The 15,157-nt window shown below is 54.4% G+C and overlaps 6 protein-coding genes across 6 annotated transcripts; 1 reads left to right on the top strand and 5 right to left on the bottom strand.

Annotated features, from left to right (window-relative positions):
- Nucleotides 1-301: 301 nt before the first annotated feature.
- On the bottom strand, nt 302-2,866 carry CDEST_12590 (uncharacterized protein; the record flags this gene model as incomplete). The annotated part of the gene is made up of 1 exon (XM_062928746.1): nt 302-2,866. One exon carries the CDS (start codon nt 2,864-2,866, stop codon nt 302-304), a length of 2,565 nt encoding a protein of 854 aa, XP_062784797.1.
- Nucleotides 2,867-4,766: 1,900 nt separating this feature from the next.
- CDEST_12589 (Putative glutathionylspermidine synthase, pre-ATP-grasp-like domain-containing protein) lies at nt 4,767-6,158 on the bottom strand (the record flags this gene model as incomplete). The annotated part of the gene is made up of 1 exon (XM_062928745.1): nt 4,767-6,158. The coding sequence occupies one exon, from the start codon at nt 6,156-6,158 to the stop codon at nt 4,767-4,769; it is 1,392 nt and encodes a 463-aa protein (XP_062784796.1).
- Nucleotides 6,159-6,880: 722 nt separating this feature from the next.
- On the bottom strand, nt 6,881-7,315 carry CDEST_12588 (uncharacterized protein; the record flags this gene model as incomplete). Its single annotated transcript, XM_062928744.1, has 1 exon — nt 6,881-7,315. One exon carries the CDS (start codon nt 7,313-7,315, stop codon nt 6,881-6,883), a length of 435 nt encoding a protein of 144 aa, XP_062784795.1.
- A 565-nt stretch (nt 7,316-7,880) lies between these two features.
- CDEST_12587 (uncharacterized protein) lies at nt 7,881-8,541 on the top strand. The gene is made up of 2 exons (XM_062928743.1): nt 7,881-7,994; nt 8,068-8,541. Exon 2 carries the CDS (start codon nt 8,080-8,082, stop codon nt 8,485-8,487), a length of 408 nt encoding a protein of 135 aa, XP_062784794.1. The 5' UTR covers nt 7,881-7,994; nt 8,068-8,079; the 3' UTR covers nt 8,488-8,541.
- Nucleotides 8,542-9,108: 567 nt separating this feature from the next.
- CDEST_12586 (uncharacterized protein) lies at nt 9,109-10,124 on the bottom strand. Its single transcript, XM_062928742.1, has one exon. It carries the CDS (start codon nt 9,968-9,970, stop codon nt 9,413-9,415), a length of 558 nt encoding a protein of 185 aa, XP_062784793.1. The 5' UTR covers nt 9,971-10,124; the 3' UTR covers nt 9,109-9,412.
- Nucleotides 10,125-11,046: 922 nt separating this feature from the next.
- Nucleotides 11,047-15,031, bottom strand: CDEST_12585 (Putative carbohydrate-binding WSC; the record flags this gene model as incomplete). Its single annotated transcript, XM_062928741.1, has 2 exons — nt 11,047-13,398; nt 13,450-15,031. The coding sequence occupies 2 exons, from the start codon at nt 15,029-15,031 to the stop codon at nt 11,219-11,221; spliced, it is 3,762 nt and encodes a 1,253-aa protein (XP_062784792.1). The 3' UTR covers nt 11,047-11,218.
- Between the last annotated feature and the right edge of the window lie 126 nt (nt 15,032-15,157).

Below are 15,157 nucleotides of genomic sequence, written 5' to 3'. Positions count from 1 at the left end.
AGGATGTGATAAGAAGTCGTTCGTTTAACGAGAAAAAGCTGGCACCGATATCAGATCCACTCCAGCACCTCGAGGCAACCGGCAGTGGTACGGTTAATGACAACTGTGATTCTTTAACATAAACATGCGCTGACATTCCGCTAGAGCCCCTCTGTCTGAACCGGTTGATTTCCTCGGTGAGCCTACGAAAAGAAGGAGAAGAAATGGGCCCGTTGCCTTGAACGGCAAATACGGCAAAAAAAATTAAAATTTTTTAAGAGTCTAAGCGAAGATCCCAGGTGGCAATGAGAAACATTCAGTGTCAGCAATACTCCCCCGCGTTACTCGGGTCCAACTTCTCTAGTGATGTCTTTTCAAACGCCAGTTGCACTTTGTTGTCATCGCCCACCCTCGCTGCAATAACCTTCTGCCAGATTCTGATGTCACTCACGCCGACGCCGGAGGATGCCAGGTCATCGCCGCCGGGAGGCGGCGTTCGGAGCCCGAGGACGAAGAGATCCTGCAAGTCGGCCCACGGGATGACACTCTGATCAACACCTGGCTTCTTTCCCTCGAGGTACTCCAGTGCTTTGCTAACCACGATAGTGGCAGCGTAGATTGTGATAGCGCCGAGGTAGATGAACAGCATGGCCTGGGCGAAGGACGCCGTCTTGCGTTGTTGACCGGTGCCGTACCCGTATCGTTCGGCTTGAATGTCGATGGCCAAGCCTTTCTTCAAGTCCTCCACCACCTTATCGAAGGACTTATGAATTGTTGTTTCATTCCCCCCCCATTTGTCAAGCGTTATGTTACGGGGGTGTGAAATATACTTATGTATGCCGCCTCGATCGCTGTATTGTTCTTGAAGGTCGACAAAGGTCAGCTCGGAATTATTTTCACTCAACACGACTCGTGTTCTTCGACCGTGTGAATCACGTGCGAGAGCATCGGTCAGATAGCCTCCAAAAACCCTTTCAAGTAAGCCCTCTACCGCAGACATGTTGCCAGAGTCACCAAACGCCATGTATCCTTGGATCGTGTCGTTTTTCGTTTCGTGTCGAGCGAAACTGTCCACAACACGGGCAAGAGCAGTGGTATTATTCTCCGAGTTCCACCATGGATTGGCGTACTCAAACCATGAGCTGGAAAACCTCATAGGGAGAACACTTTGGACGGATTTGTTGTGATATACGTTTTCCATACTGGATCCGTGACTCAACGTGGAATTCAGGACGTCGCTTACTCCGGGGTCAGTCGAGAAAGAGGAAGGCACCCAGTTCGCGGTTAGGGTGCAAAAGTACACTGTTTGAATCTGGTCACCATTCTCCGATGTTTTATTCGGCACGGTCCCGTGCAAAAATATGATGGTAGAGTTGTCTTGGCTTGTCCAGTAGTTGGATACGGCTGAGGATTTCTCATATTGTTTAATATATTGAACCGTTGTGTCAGATACCAGATGCACGTTCTGATCCAGGCATTCTGATTGATTGAAACATTGAAACTGGTTGACTGTGGTGGGATAGGTGACGTTTTCTGTCGAGTTACTCATTTGGTCCCAGTCGTGAACCTCACACCTAGACTGCACGAATGGCTGGTATAGTTCTGTCAATGAATGATTCTGAGCCGTCTCTGATCCCGTGGTTCTCGTGAAATTGAGTCGAAGGCGCGATTCGCGAGATACGGCGCCGACTGTTCTGTTTCTGTCGTTGATGTACCGCTGGAAGAGACCGACGCTGTCGAGAATGAACTGCGGTGCTGTCGTGGAAAGGGTTGTTTTGGCACCGTTCTCCGAGAAGTTGGCCTGAGTAAACACTACATGACGGCGAATGTCGGCGGATGTAGCAGAGAAGGTGAGATTGTTTCTCAACTGAGTAGCGCCATGGTTTTGTACCCAAGTAGATATCTCGTTGAACCCTCCCGCGGGACAACCTGTAGTGTAGATGCCATCAACGGTGTTGCATCTAGCATTTTTCAGGTCATCGCTGTCCTGGTAGGTCTCAGTCCAAGCCCTGTTTGGATGCCGCCCATAATAAAGAGGAAGTTTAATGTTGTTAAACTCTGTTCCAGGTTTAAATTTATACCAATCCAAGGTCGGTAAAAGAAGCACCGCAGACGCCGGTCCTACAATGGTGGACATGATGGTAGCAAAGACAAGGAATCCAGAGAGCAGTATCTCCCACGGCTTCGGGTCGCTAAGGCCTTGACGCCAGAACGCAGCGGTGCCGAGATAGCCGACGTCGCCGACTCGATAACTGCCGGTGAGGAAGCCCAGGCGGACTCCGTCCTTGATTAAGCGGCGACGGAACATGGCCAGCGCGATCGAAGACAACGAGGCAACGATGAGGAGCTCGTGTATCTTGGCCACAAGCTGGAGGACGTTGCTGATGGTTTCGGCATCCAGGCAATAATCACCGTGTATGAGGGGGCCGGCTTCGGGATACCAATAGATTTTCTTCATCCCTATAACAAGGACGACAATCGTCATGGAGACTGCCAGCAGATGGATAATCCACCCGCTAGAGTACATAGACCAATGAATGACTGACCTCCCACTCTCGTCATGTGTACTGGGTGTGGCCGTGGCGTTGTCTGTTGTGGAGTGGTTGGACTGCTCTGTAGGAAGGAGAGAAATGTTGTCTTGGTCTTGGATGTCTTTCTTGTTGATGGATTCGCTACGGCGATGTTGTGACTGGCCAGAGAGTGTCTCGTCGTCGGTCTCCCCCGAGACAGCGGGAGGTATCCTGAGGTAGTCTGGACCTCGATCGCCTAGGGGTACATGCTTCACATGTTGGGATGAAAAAGAGGTCATGGAGAAGGTCTGACTCGGACCGATAGGAAGAGTTTTCCGTCGTTGACGGAACCCCGTGTCGGCTGGTGTTGAGGCCATCACTCTGGTTTCTTTCAAGTGCAGCAAGCCGGGAGCGTACAGCCCGATCGAGTGGTGTGTGTTTTCGGACTTATCAACGGCGGATTCTCAAGAATGATAGGCAGAAATCGTAATGAGAATCGGGAGCTATCCTGGTTCATCTCAGGGCTCGCTTGCGTGAAGGAAAAGGGGATCCAGGACGACCAGTGTAACTATCTATATACACAAGACGGGGGAGATATCGAAGGCGCAGAGCGCGCCAGCCCATCAAACAGTGCTGAAGAGAAAAGAAGGATGGGACGATGCCCGGCCAGGCTCAAGCCTCTTACGCACATTCATCGTCGTACAGGCGCAGCCTGCTGCTGAGAATGCCGTAGCCTGCGGCACAGCAAGGCTCTGGGAGACTCTGTTGAGCAAGTCAAAGTCTCCCTGAACCTTTGAACAAGCCCGCTCTATTTTCAACCCCCTCCTCTGCAAGTCTAAGACATCTGACCACGAGGCCGTATACGGTGTTACACAAACAGCCCGTGGATGCTTCTCCCAGCTATCTGTCTGACGCAGCTTACTGCAGCTTGCTGGCAAAATTTATCCCTCGCTGAGTGAAGCAATTCCAATCAGGCACGTTCAGATAGAGTCTGAGCTACATACGCATGCCACAGGTTACACCACTGTAGCACATTGCCTGACCAGCGCTGCGAATATCACTCACACACCACACCACACCACACCTCTTTTCGATCTGACGGGCTCTGTCGTGCTTGTGAGAAGGCTGCCATTGATTATCGCTTCCCAGCTCGCCCAAGTATCTTGCAGCTCAGCTAGCATGCTCCGTCCAATAAACGCCGTTGACTACCTCATCGATACCCCCTTCGTCCAGCTCAGCTCGCTCTGCGAATGACGTGCCCCCGGTCTATTTCCGCGCCGCTGATGAGGCCCTGCAGCCCCCTCTCGCGCAATACTGAAAGAACAGATCCATGGGGGCCGACGCGTTCAAGTATTTTTGGGTTCTGAGAAGCTCCTCTCGCTATTGGAAGCTGTTGGTCGATGGAAGCGGGGTTGAGCTGAGCCCGTTCCTCAACCCAGGCTAGTGTACTCTACATACTTCACCCCCTTTGTGGTGGTGTTACTTCGCCGCATCTCGAACCATTCAGAGGGCGACCTGGCGTTTCTCTTGAAGTTGCCCAAAAACTTCGTACCGTGGCCACAACATGCCTTTAAACTTCTACTTCCTGGACGGCATTCCATAGCTTGGTCTCGGTTTGTTCCTCTGGCAGCAGTCACCAGGTCCCGGCATACGATCTGGACGACACAATGGCCGATCAGAGTCATCACTTGTAGCTTGAAGACATCATTCACAGACTTTCTAGTGGGATGCTTATACCCTTATTCCATCATTACCCCTTGGCAATATGGCTGGGGGTCATTGGCTACACCTGGTCCGATCAATCTGCCATGGTCCATTTCTGGCTTCTTACGTTTCAAAAGTTCGCAGAATGAAAGCAGAGGTTAGACGGACATGGCTTCTATGCATATCCAAGGTGGATCACAATAAATAGACAAGACAGGTTCCAGCGACACGCCCATCCAGAAGACAACATTAGGAAACCTTGGGAAGTTATCTGATGGCTTCTTTGGCCCAGTGGCCCGCTTCGACGTCCAAAGTCCACGTGCGGCTCTAGCAGGTAATATGTCACAACAAAACGACGCCGTTAGTTGTGGGCAACAACTAACGCCTTATATCTCGTGACATAACAAATGTATTACAAAGACATGGAGTCAACTTCGGTAGTTTGCAGTAAGCATCGAAACAATGCCTCGAGATTCACAAGGATGACTGCACAGAAGAACCTTGTTTTAATCTTTCGAGACTTTATTATAATGTCCTAACCAATAACCATGTCCGCTCCGTAGCGCCGAAATTTCAGATTGTGATCCTCTCAATAAACTGGACCATTTCGCTCTGCACCAGCGCCTCGTTTTCGGGATCGCAAAACTGATCGACGCTCAAGGCCCGGTCAATCTCCTCCTTGGTCGGGACATCCCGACGCTCGTAGTTGACGGGCCCGTCCTCGATGGAATGCGGGACGAACGCCGAGACGTTGGTGGTGATTGGCGTCGCGGCTTCCCGGATGCCCATGCCCGCGGGCTCCCCGTCCACCATCCAGATCCCGAGCACGGGGTAGTGGGATTGGTCTTCCGAGTCCTTGAACTCGGGCGGCAGCGCCAGCTCCTGGACCACGTAGCCTTCTTTCCCGTAGCTCTCGTCGGCCGAGTCCTGTATCACCTTGCCGTCCTCCTCGAGGGTGATGCCGCCGCCCTCACGGGAGAAGATCGGCTTCCGCGCATATTTTGTAAGCGACGCCGGGACATCGTCGCCCTCGAAATATGTCGGGAGGAGCCACCTTGACCGCTCGTCATCCTTGAAGAGGGACCAGAGGACGGCGAAGAGCGCCTTGTTGCTCCAGAGCATCTTGTACGGCGGCTCGATCCAGATAGTGCCGTCGCTGCTGTCCATGTCAGTGAAACACGCTTTTCCGGGTGCGTCCTCCACCATAAACTCCCATGGGTAGAGCTTAAAAACAACATCAAGGTGGTTGCCTTTCATGTCGTAGAATCGACCGTCTTCCAAGGATATGCCAATCTCTCCCATAGATATTGCTCTGGTTTCCCACCCTGCAATTTGGCAGGTCTCCATCAGGACCATGGCATTCATGGCGTCCTCTCCAGTGGAGTCGGAGTCGCAGGTCGCGAAGTAGACTGTGGACTTGTGGCCGAGCTTCTCGTCAATGAGCGTCAGGTTACGCTTCCAGGCCTCAACCAGACTTTCGTTGATGCTGTTGAATTGGTCGTTTCCACAACCCGTCTGCTCAAGCCACAACCATTGTATACAGGCACTTTCGAGCAGTGATGTTGGCGTGTCTGCGTTAAACTCGTAGAACTTTGGTGTGCGCAATCGTGGATCGGGATGCTGGAGCCCTCCAAAGCAGACATCAAACCGTCCGTAAACGCTTCCCCAGGCCGGTTCACGGTTCCAGGATTCTATAATCTGCTTGAACGCGAATGCAGGAATAGCCATCTTTTCCATGACGTCTGGGCGGTCGGCGAGATAGTCAGCCGCCTCGCAGCACAAGTCGAACACGTCCTTGGCAGCTCTCTCAAGGAGTTCGATCTCTTCAAGGGCGAAAGAGTAATACCGGTTGTCTGGCCAGTAGGTTTCTGATCCATGGGGTCCGACGGCGTCAGCGTAGACAAGGCCTTGACTTTGTACAAGGCGTAAGGCATCCGGCCTCTTCTTCACAGAAATTCGTCGCATTATGATTTGCCCGTATATCTGACTGCAGGATTCACTACTTGAAAGAAGAGCGAAATGAGTTATGGAGGAGGAGGAGGAGGAGGAGGAGGAGGAGGCACCGGCATTTTTTCCCATGTAATGTACTCTGAACGACCTTGGGTTGTCTCGGACTTCGACTATTTTTTCAATGTCCGGCATTGACAACGAAGCAGCCCTCCTGTTGTTAGGCAAGATAGCCTTACAACACGCAGGGGTGTACTCTGCACTGGATACTCTTCCATCATCTCTCTTGAGGGCGGATGCTTGTTTGTTTGCAAACTCTGTAAAGGGACCCGTTGCAGATGTTTTGACGCAGTGTTGGGGAAAGCCACTAGTAATCAAGGTAGCCGATTAGGTGCAATAATTGCTTGTGTAACTTTCGGGTTCTCCGTGTCTATTTTGAACGAACGGGGGGTTCTGGGTTATCTACCGGCAATTTCTTGCCGCGAACACGGGCAAACACATGGCCGAACGGGCCTTTCAACTGTCCGGCAGCAGTTGCGCCTTTGGTGATTATATCGTGGTTGATTATATATGTACGTGACTGCAAAGGCGAAGCCCTAAGAAGGCTTGAGATCCAGGCCTAACCCTGCGCTTCCGCAGCAGCGTCACAAATCATAACCCTGAGCTCTTAATGATCCTTCGCACAAACAGCCTCCCTCGCAAGGGCATGGACTTTTTTTTGGGGGGGGGGAGGGGCTTGTTTAACCGCCAGTACTCCAGTAGCCGCGGCCGAAATAACCGATCACAATGGTCCCCGTTCCTCCACCATTTGGACGACCGATTCCGGGTTCATCAGCGTCACAGTACCAGCCGTTGTCCCTCAAATCCAAGCTTCCGGTGCTTGGGGAAGTGGCAGCACTTTGCGGTGGCGGCGGATACTCTGCGTTCTGGCGCGTGATCACGTCGGAGGCGTCATACATGTCGATTTCCGGCCCGACTCGCGTGTTCGGAACCATGTCCGCGACATCTTTGTTGAACACGAAGAACCGGCCCGGGGTCTCGACGCCCTGGCAGCTCGCGTCCGGGACGACGGTGCGGCTGCTGTCGGCGCAAAAGACCTTGGCTTCGGAGGCGCGCGCAAGATAGAGCGCCGCGGCGGCTTGCAACCCTGGCAGGGTGGTGTGTTTTCTTCTCATAGCGGCGACGGGCGATCCGATGCAGTCTGAAGGGTACGGTCGGAGTGATGGAGTCTAGTTTGCGGCTAACAATGAGTAGATGCCGGTTTCAAGAGAGGGATAAGGATGGGCAAATTTTAATGCCATGATGGATCTCGGGGTCACAGATGAGAATATCTTTATACTTCATGGCGGGTTGCGGAATGACCGTCAGAGTTCAAAGTGCGCGTAGCCGCGATGCCGTTGCCAGCAGTACGGAGCTGGGCTTCCAGCGATATTACAATCAATAATACAAGTAGAGAAAGGCCTTGATAAAGTGTGCTTTAAATTTCGCCAAAAAACCCCCATACCCAGATCGACAAAACGCACTCTACTATGGAGGCAATATTTGGCCATCTTATTGCATTAGTGTGTGTGTTGTGTTGCTAAAACCTGTGGGAAAATGGAAAAAAAGACGCGAATCCTTGGCAGTGATGTTCTTGTTTGTAACTTTGAGGGGAGGAAACTCTTTCCGATGTGAATCATCATCCTCGGCCTGATTTTTGAACGTGGTAGCAAACTTACTTACTGATTTACTCTATAAAGGTTTCCACCGCGCAATCCTGGTGTTCATCCGTCCGCACGTTCTGTTTTTCTTCTTCTCTTGGTCCCTCGTTCTCTTTCCAGCCTTGTCATTGGAATCAAAAGCAAAACATCCACGGTCAGTAGCGAGATACTGCCCCCCCCTCCCCCAAATCTTCTTCGCCGACCCATACCATACACCTTGCTGATAGCTACATGCCCAGATGCGTCTGTCCGCGATACACGTTTTGGCAACGTCTCTTGCTGGCGCCTGCGGCCAAACTTTTATACCCTGTGTCGAGGCGACTCCCAGCGGCAAAGCAGTCTTTGAGTTCAATTACGTTAATGCTTGCAACACGTGGGCGTGGATCGGGAAGAATGTCGGCGTCGACGTCAGTATCCAGGCGGATTGCTCTCTGAGACAGAACTGGCCCAACTATCAGGCCATCTCGTACGTGTGCATTCAGCGCTCCTTGGACCCGTCCGCAGAGGGGGCTGTCCCGAATAAGTGTTTCTGGGCTCCTGATAGCTCCACCACCTACGAAGCATGCCAGCTCCCGGACTCCCATTGCCCAAACATTGTCAATGTTGAGGGCTGGCCCAGGATGTCGCCTGGAGGAGCTGGTCGGTAGATTTAAGAATATAATTAAACGGTATCGGCTGTCCCGCTCCCTTGGATCGTGTCTAGTAAGCGTTCTCAGACTGGAAAGGTTGTCAATGTTCAAGGTAGGCATCTTGATAATGTCTTTGGAGTTGATTTATTCTTGGCGAGTTGATGTTACCTGCTTGTGGTGGTTGTTTGTGACTAAAAGTGAAACAGTTTGGCCTGAATGAAGGCATAGATAGTCCTTGGCGGCTGTATCTTCAGAAAGGTTCCGATCTCTACAATGTTTAGAACCTCTATAGCCAAGGTTCTTTCTATGCTACAACAGCATACGCCCCTTTTTTTCAAGCTGCCTCCCATACGTTGAGCATGCTATTAGTATGTTTATTTCTGGCATCGGTTTGGATACAGGCCTGACTTGAGGAACTTACTAGGCCAGCTGCGTTGCAGCACCATATACTTGGAAAACACACCCTGTTACCCAGCCAACATCGGAGAACCACCAAACCCTTCCAAGAAAAACAGACGTCATCATCGACAAGGGGCCAGTCAGCGAATTCGAAAGCCGAGTGGTTAGAGTCTTGGTACATCCACGCTCTCGATTGAGCTGACTGGCAGAGTGATGATGTTAAGAGTATGATATGTAGACGGGGGTTTTTTTTTTTAATTTAATTACACCGCCTGTTACTTGCTGAAAACGTGCCTGCATTCAAATACAAACTTCCACATTTCTTCCAATGTAGGAATGGATATCTCTTTGCTAGGGGTCCTGTTTGCACCCTGCTTGCCTGTTCCCCCCCCCAATTCACGACCGTCAGGTTTCTTCTTCCCTCAAGAAGAATAAGAAGAAGAAGAAAATGATTCATCATGCCATTGCATTAATCATGTCCCGATCCCGTTGTCGCTTTTTCTTCTTTTCGATGACCTGATAAAGCATGGGTCCTTTTTCCATATCAAATCTGGAGAGCGCCAAACGTGGCGGCCGACAACAGGAGCGCGCCGACGGTCAGGCCGAGGGTGCTCACGCCGGCCGGGGCGTGCAACCCGCCCGCGGCGGCGTTGGGTGAGGAGGTCGACGAGGCACCGCTCCCCGTGCCGCTCGCCGTGTTGTCGCCGCCGTCCTTGTCGTCACCGCCGCCCGAAGCGACAACGCTCGCCTGGGCGGACGCGGGCGGCTGATCCGGGTTCCCCGTCGCCGTGGCGCTGGCGTTGACGTTGCCGTTGTCGCGGCAGAAGACGTCGGTGTAGCCGGCGCCCTGCTCAAAGAGGCAGTCCTGGAGGTCTTTGATGGACTGGCCGAGGGCGAGGCAGTAGAGGCCGCAGTTGTCGTAGTAGGCGACGACGTCGGCGTCGCGGCAGCAGGCCGACATGATGTCGGTGTGGTTGCCGCCGTAGGGCATCGCGCAGACGCGGTCCTGGACGGGCGTGTCATAGAGCCGGGAGCCGCATGCCGTCGTCGAGGGGGCGGCGGCGGCGGATGTGCCGGTTGCTGTGAGGGCGGTGGAAGACATTCCTGCAGCTGGGGGGAGGGATAGGTGGATATCTGGGTGTGATGAGGTGGTATTATAGGAGATAGCTTGTAGGTTGTGAATTGGTATGGTGGTGGTGTTGGTAGTGGTGATGGTGATTGTGATTGTGATGTTTGGTGACTGTGAGAAGAGGAGACGAGGGGTGGGAGGGGAACGATGGGCAACGGGGAGACAGATGGGTGATATTTGTTTCCCAATTCCCAAGGACTTTCTTTTCTTTTCCTCTTTCACAGCACAGAGGGGGCTTTCTCGTATGACTATGCCCAGCACCCCGGCTACCCCATTGTTTCCGGTCAAACACGAGCAACGCTTCCTGATTCCTGATGGCTCCAGTCTGACGTGTGAAAACAAACGAAAGCTCCAAGCCTCCTCCTACTGCTCCTCCGCCTTCCAAACCCCCCCGGCACTGCCCAGCCTGCAAGCTGCAAGCCACGGCAAGCCTAAGAAAACTTGCAGCTCCTTCTCCTCCTCCCGCGGGCAGCGATCCTATTAATACTGGTGGCGTTGATTGGGGGACTGCCGGGACCTGTAGCGTCGCAGCCGAGATCCTTTCTTCCCCGCCGTAATGGCGCGTTGGGCCAAGGTGGGTAGAGGAGCGTTGTGGGGGAGATGGTTGTGTGTATGTATGTTTGTACCGGTTTCTCGACATTTCAGTGGGGAACATCACAAGATGAGACAAGAAAGACAAGAACTCCGGCTTCTACTCTCTCCCTTTTCTGGTCTAGCCGCACACAGTAGTGTGAGGCATCCCGACGTAAGGGGGGAAAGGGTTCAGCTGGGGCTGGGCTGATGTGCTGGTACAGCCACGGCTGCTGCCCGGCAACCGGCAAACCACAGGACTTGGGTTTGTTGGTTCAGTTACACTAGTCCAATCGTCGACATGATGGTGCTGTGCCACCCCAAAAGGGTCATTCATGTCAGACGCTGTTCATCCCACCGGTGCCGTTCATGAGGGAGCCGGTTCGCCGAGTCGGTGGCCGGCGGGATATCCCACTTGACCGGACCAAAACACAACATTCACAATCAGCAATGAGTTCTATTCCGAAAGACATGTCATTGCTCAAAACATGTTTGATTGCATTATCCGACTTCAGGCGATATCTCATGCCTTGCCCGCCGTATTCCCCAAAACCCTAAGCTACTCCAGTGCTGACAGCACCCCAGCATCAATCATCATAAGTCATACATCGTGGTAAAGTCGTGATAGCATCAAAACTCCTCTGCCAAACATTACGCCTTTTCGGCCACATAGTCGCCGCTGTATCCATCTGCTTCATTGCCATACCCGACACCATCAAACTTTGCGACCGCTCGTCGTCCTATGATGCTGCTCCGCTTCACGCTGCGGCTGGCCGTGTCTCGTTTTGGCATGCCGTAATTCATGAGCCCATCTTCCGGGTTACTGGGGCCCGATCCCATCGTCGGGACACCTCCCGTGCCGCCGTTAGGGTTACCAGCGTTGCCTGGTCCTGCATGTCCATTCTTGCCAGACGCCCCAGAGTCCCTTGCTCCCAGGCTGCTGCCATATCCACCATCAGGGCTTGCCTTGGGCAGAGCATCCAGAATGCTCTTGATGAGAGACGCCACATCGATCTGCGGCTGTGGTGGCGGGCTGGGGGCAGGCTGGGAGATCCCTATAGGAGCCGAAGATGGCTGGCTCTGGGGTGGTGCCTGAGGAGGAGATGCCGGGGGAGGTGCCGGAGTCGCTGGGGGAGCAGGAGTTCCGGGCGGAGGCCCGGCGGGAGCCCCGATAGATGGACTGGACGGAAGAGGTGACAGCGATCCTGAACCATCAGAGCCGTTTCCAGCACCATTGCCAGCATCGTCGTCCAACGACACGCTCAGGGCTTGGCCGCTGGCGCTGTAGACGGTCACGGCCCAGTCGCCACCGCAAATGTCCGTGGATCGTCCATCGCAGACCTCGTTGCACTGTTCTTCGGGGATGCGTACGGCAAGCTGGAACGCATTGCCACACCAGCACTCTTTGCCATACTCGGTACCCGCAAGCCTGAAACCCTTCAAGGCGCAATGTGCGATGCACTTCTCATTCGACATGCTACCGGCAAAGTAGTTGGAAGGATCGCAATCAAGAGTCCGGATGGGAGAATCCTTGAAACAGCCCAGATGGGCCCAGCCAAAGACCTCGGCAGCAGCCTTGGGCGCCGTGTTGGCTGGTGGTCCACCGCCAGGCCCGGCATTCGGGGCTCCCGACCCTGAGCCTCCGTTGCCGCCGGGTGTGGGTGAGCCATTGCCCGAGCCTAAGCCGCCGTTGGGATTTGTGGTGGTAGGTTTTGTGGGAGAGGATCCGTATCCATCAGGATTGCTGGCAGGGCCAGCATTGCCTGGACTATTGGGTGCTCCGTTACCACTGCTGTTACCATTGCCATTGCCGTTTCCATTTCCATTGCCAGAGTCAGCAGCTTTCGTGGGCTGGCCGTTCTTGTCTGTCGTGCAAGGTGTCGTCGATACGGCATTCCCATAGCCAGCGTTGTCGACACCACCATTCCCGGAAGCGCCGCCGTTGTTGCCAGCGCCATTGCCGCCCGACCCGTTGCCGGAGCCGTCGTTGGGATCTGTGGGAGAGCCGCTGTTTGAACCATTGCCAGAGCCAGAGCCAGCTCCAACTGTGGGCTGGCCTGCACCTGGTGTCGTACAAGGCGTTGATACGGCATTTCCAGAGTTTCCATCTCCGTTGCCGTTGTCGTTCCCATTATCATTGCTGTTACCTGATCCGTCGCCGCTGTCAGACCCGCCGCCTGAGCCATTACCAGATCCTCCACCACCGCTGTCATCTCCACCAGGAGTGCCACCACTGCTAGCTCCAGTGGGCTGAGGAACGACAAAGGCTGTGACGGTAGTGATGACGACGACTGGCAAATTGTTCGTGCCTGCAGGTACCATGCCGCTGCCATCAGGAGCGCAGTACCAGCCGCCTTTGCAGTGGTAGCAAGGCCAGCCCATGCCACAAGGGGCCGGCTGCATTGGGGTTTCCTGAGGGGGGCAGAACCAACCGTTGAGACACTCTGAGCACGAGTAGCCTCGGCCTGGACACGGGCAAGAACCCGACGGAGGTTTGATTGGAGACGCCGGACATGCTGGGCATTGAACGACAGCAGGGCAGTCCGAGATGCGAATGACTGGCGTGCCTGGCGTGCCTGGCGGGACACTGTCGCCAGAGGAAGAACCCTGCCCGTTGCCGACTCCGAAGATGGATCCGGCAGATTGAGTCGGAGAAGGGCCTTGACCATTTCCACTACTCGGAGAAGATGCTCCCGGATTCGAGAGGGGAGTCCCGGCAGCGATGGTCAAAGTGTTTTGAGGACTGGTTGCCGGTGCAGACGGTGTGAGAACAGTAGTACCTCCGTTTGGCTGACTGGGTGCTTGAGTGGAAGCAACAGGCGAAGGGATAGCTGACAACACGCATTAGCTTGGAGAAGACTCGGAGAAGGGCCGCAACACACCTGGAGCAGCACTCGATGGAGCATTCGGAGCCTGTGCGGATGGCTGAGGCTGGGGTGCCGCGTTGGTGTTTTGGGGTTGGCCGTTGCTGCCCTGGCTTCCAGCCCCGGGTCGAGTCGACGGTAAGTTAACGGAAGAGACGGAATTGGCACCGACGGTACGAGATGTAGCAGCAGACGAGAGCAGCGGAGTCCCAGCTAGCGTGTTTCCCGGCGTGATGACGGGGGTGACTTGAGAAGATACAGGGAGACTGGCCATGCCACTACTGCCACCCGGGAGCTGCAGTGAAGATACGGGTTCCCTGGTAGACACAGGAGAGCCGGCTGAGTTGACCGGCGAGGACAGCTGTGAAGCAGCGGCCAGGGAGGAGACAGACGACACGGCGGTCTGAGGAGCTGCAGGAGTAACGCCAGTTGGACAGGCTGTGAGTACAAAGGCGGGAGTCCCGTTGGCGATTCTGACCATGGTACAGGAATCAGCACCAGCCGCATCCAACGCGGTAGTCGCCTGGCTGTCAACATCTCCGACGGCAGAAGCTGGGGGAGCTGGCTGACTGATGACAATGGCTAGCGAGCTGAGAATGCTGGGCACGGCGCCAGTCAAGTCTTCAGGCAGCTGGGGTGCGTTGAGGCCACTGATATCGACCGGAAGGACCGAGGAGAGGGGCAGTAATACCGAGACTGGTCCCAGCACTTCGTTCAAGTTTGTGACAACCGGGTTGATGGAGTGGTTGGGAATGGCGGTGGGCAAGATAGAGGGCAGGTTTGCTGGGAGAGCTGTGATGACGCCAATGGCTGATGGCAAGCCACTGACAACGGTGGGAATTTTGTTGATGATAGACATTGCAGGCAACTGTGATGGCATGTTGATGAAAGGAGCGCCGTTACCGACGACCGCCGTGACCTGCGAGACGGGGAGTACACCACCCGCAGGCGATGTGAGTGGGTTGAGCACGCCAGTGATGCTAGAGAGCGGGACAAGGGAACCGGCGTTGCCGCCAGCGCCAAGAACAATGCTGACGAGGCTCTGAACCGCGGGTACTAGTCCACCATTGGCCGGAGGCTGTCCTCCTTGAGCGTTTGGCACAGCAGTTGGAAGACCAGGGAGACCCCCAGGCTGGAGCAGTGAGGGCACAGCGTTGACGAAGGATGGTAAGACGTTGCCCAGTGGGACGACAGATGCCACAGGGGCAGCGACACCTCCAACCACTGCTGTCAGAGGTGCAATAACAGTGGGAAGAATCTGGCCGATGACGCCGAGGGGACCTTGGGGTTGATTGTTGCCAAAAACAGTAACCGCTGCAGGCAGAGGCGTCGTGATGGCAGGTTGTGCAGGTTGAACTGACGAGGCCGACTGGCCACCGCCGAAAATGCCCCAGGGAAGACCCCAGGGAGCGCCTTGAAGCTGTCTGACTTCGATGTTGGCGTTCCTCCTGGCCAGGTTATCGGCGTCGCTCTCATCTTGGATCCGCGGCAATGCTTGGGAGACGGCGAATGCCGTAAAGAGGGTCAGTACAATGAGGCATATGCCGATTACCGTCTGGTTCTGCCTTGAGGAGGGTCCCGAAAGACTCGGGAGCCGCATCGTGGAGGATGGTTGCTGGAGAGGCAGCACAGAAATAGAGTGAGTGGAATGACTTGATGCGTTTCGTAGAGAACTGCCAGAGAGGAAATGAAGGTTCCAAAAGGGTGGGTTCCAAGAAAACGAGCC

This window comes from Colletotrichum destructivum, chromosome 8 (genome assembly GCF_034447905.1).
Source record: "Colletotrichum destructivum chromosome 8, complete sequence".
Classification (NCBI taxonomy): domain Eukaryota; kingdom Fungi; phylum Ascomycota; class Sordariomycetes; order Glomerellales; family Glomerellaceae; genus Colletotrichum; species Colletotrichum destructivum.
Note: the sequence above shows the minus strand (reverse complement) of the source record. Positions and strands in the feature narration are given on the sequence as shown.

Bases quoted from the DNA above. Each gene is read 5' to 3' on its own strand.
- CDEST_12587 (XM_062928743.1), top strand. From the start codon at position 8,080: ATGCGTCTGTCCGCGATACACGTTTTGGCAACGTCTCTTGCTGGCGCC.
- CDEST_12586 (XM_062928742.1), bottom strand. From the start codon at position 9,970: ATGTCTTCCACCGCCCTCACAGCAACCGGCACATCCGCCGCCGCCGCC.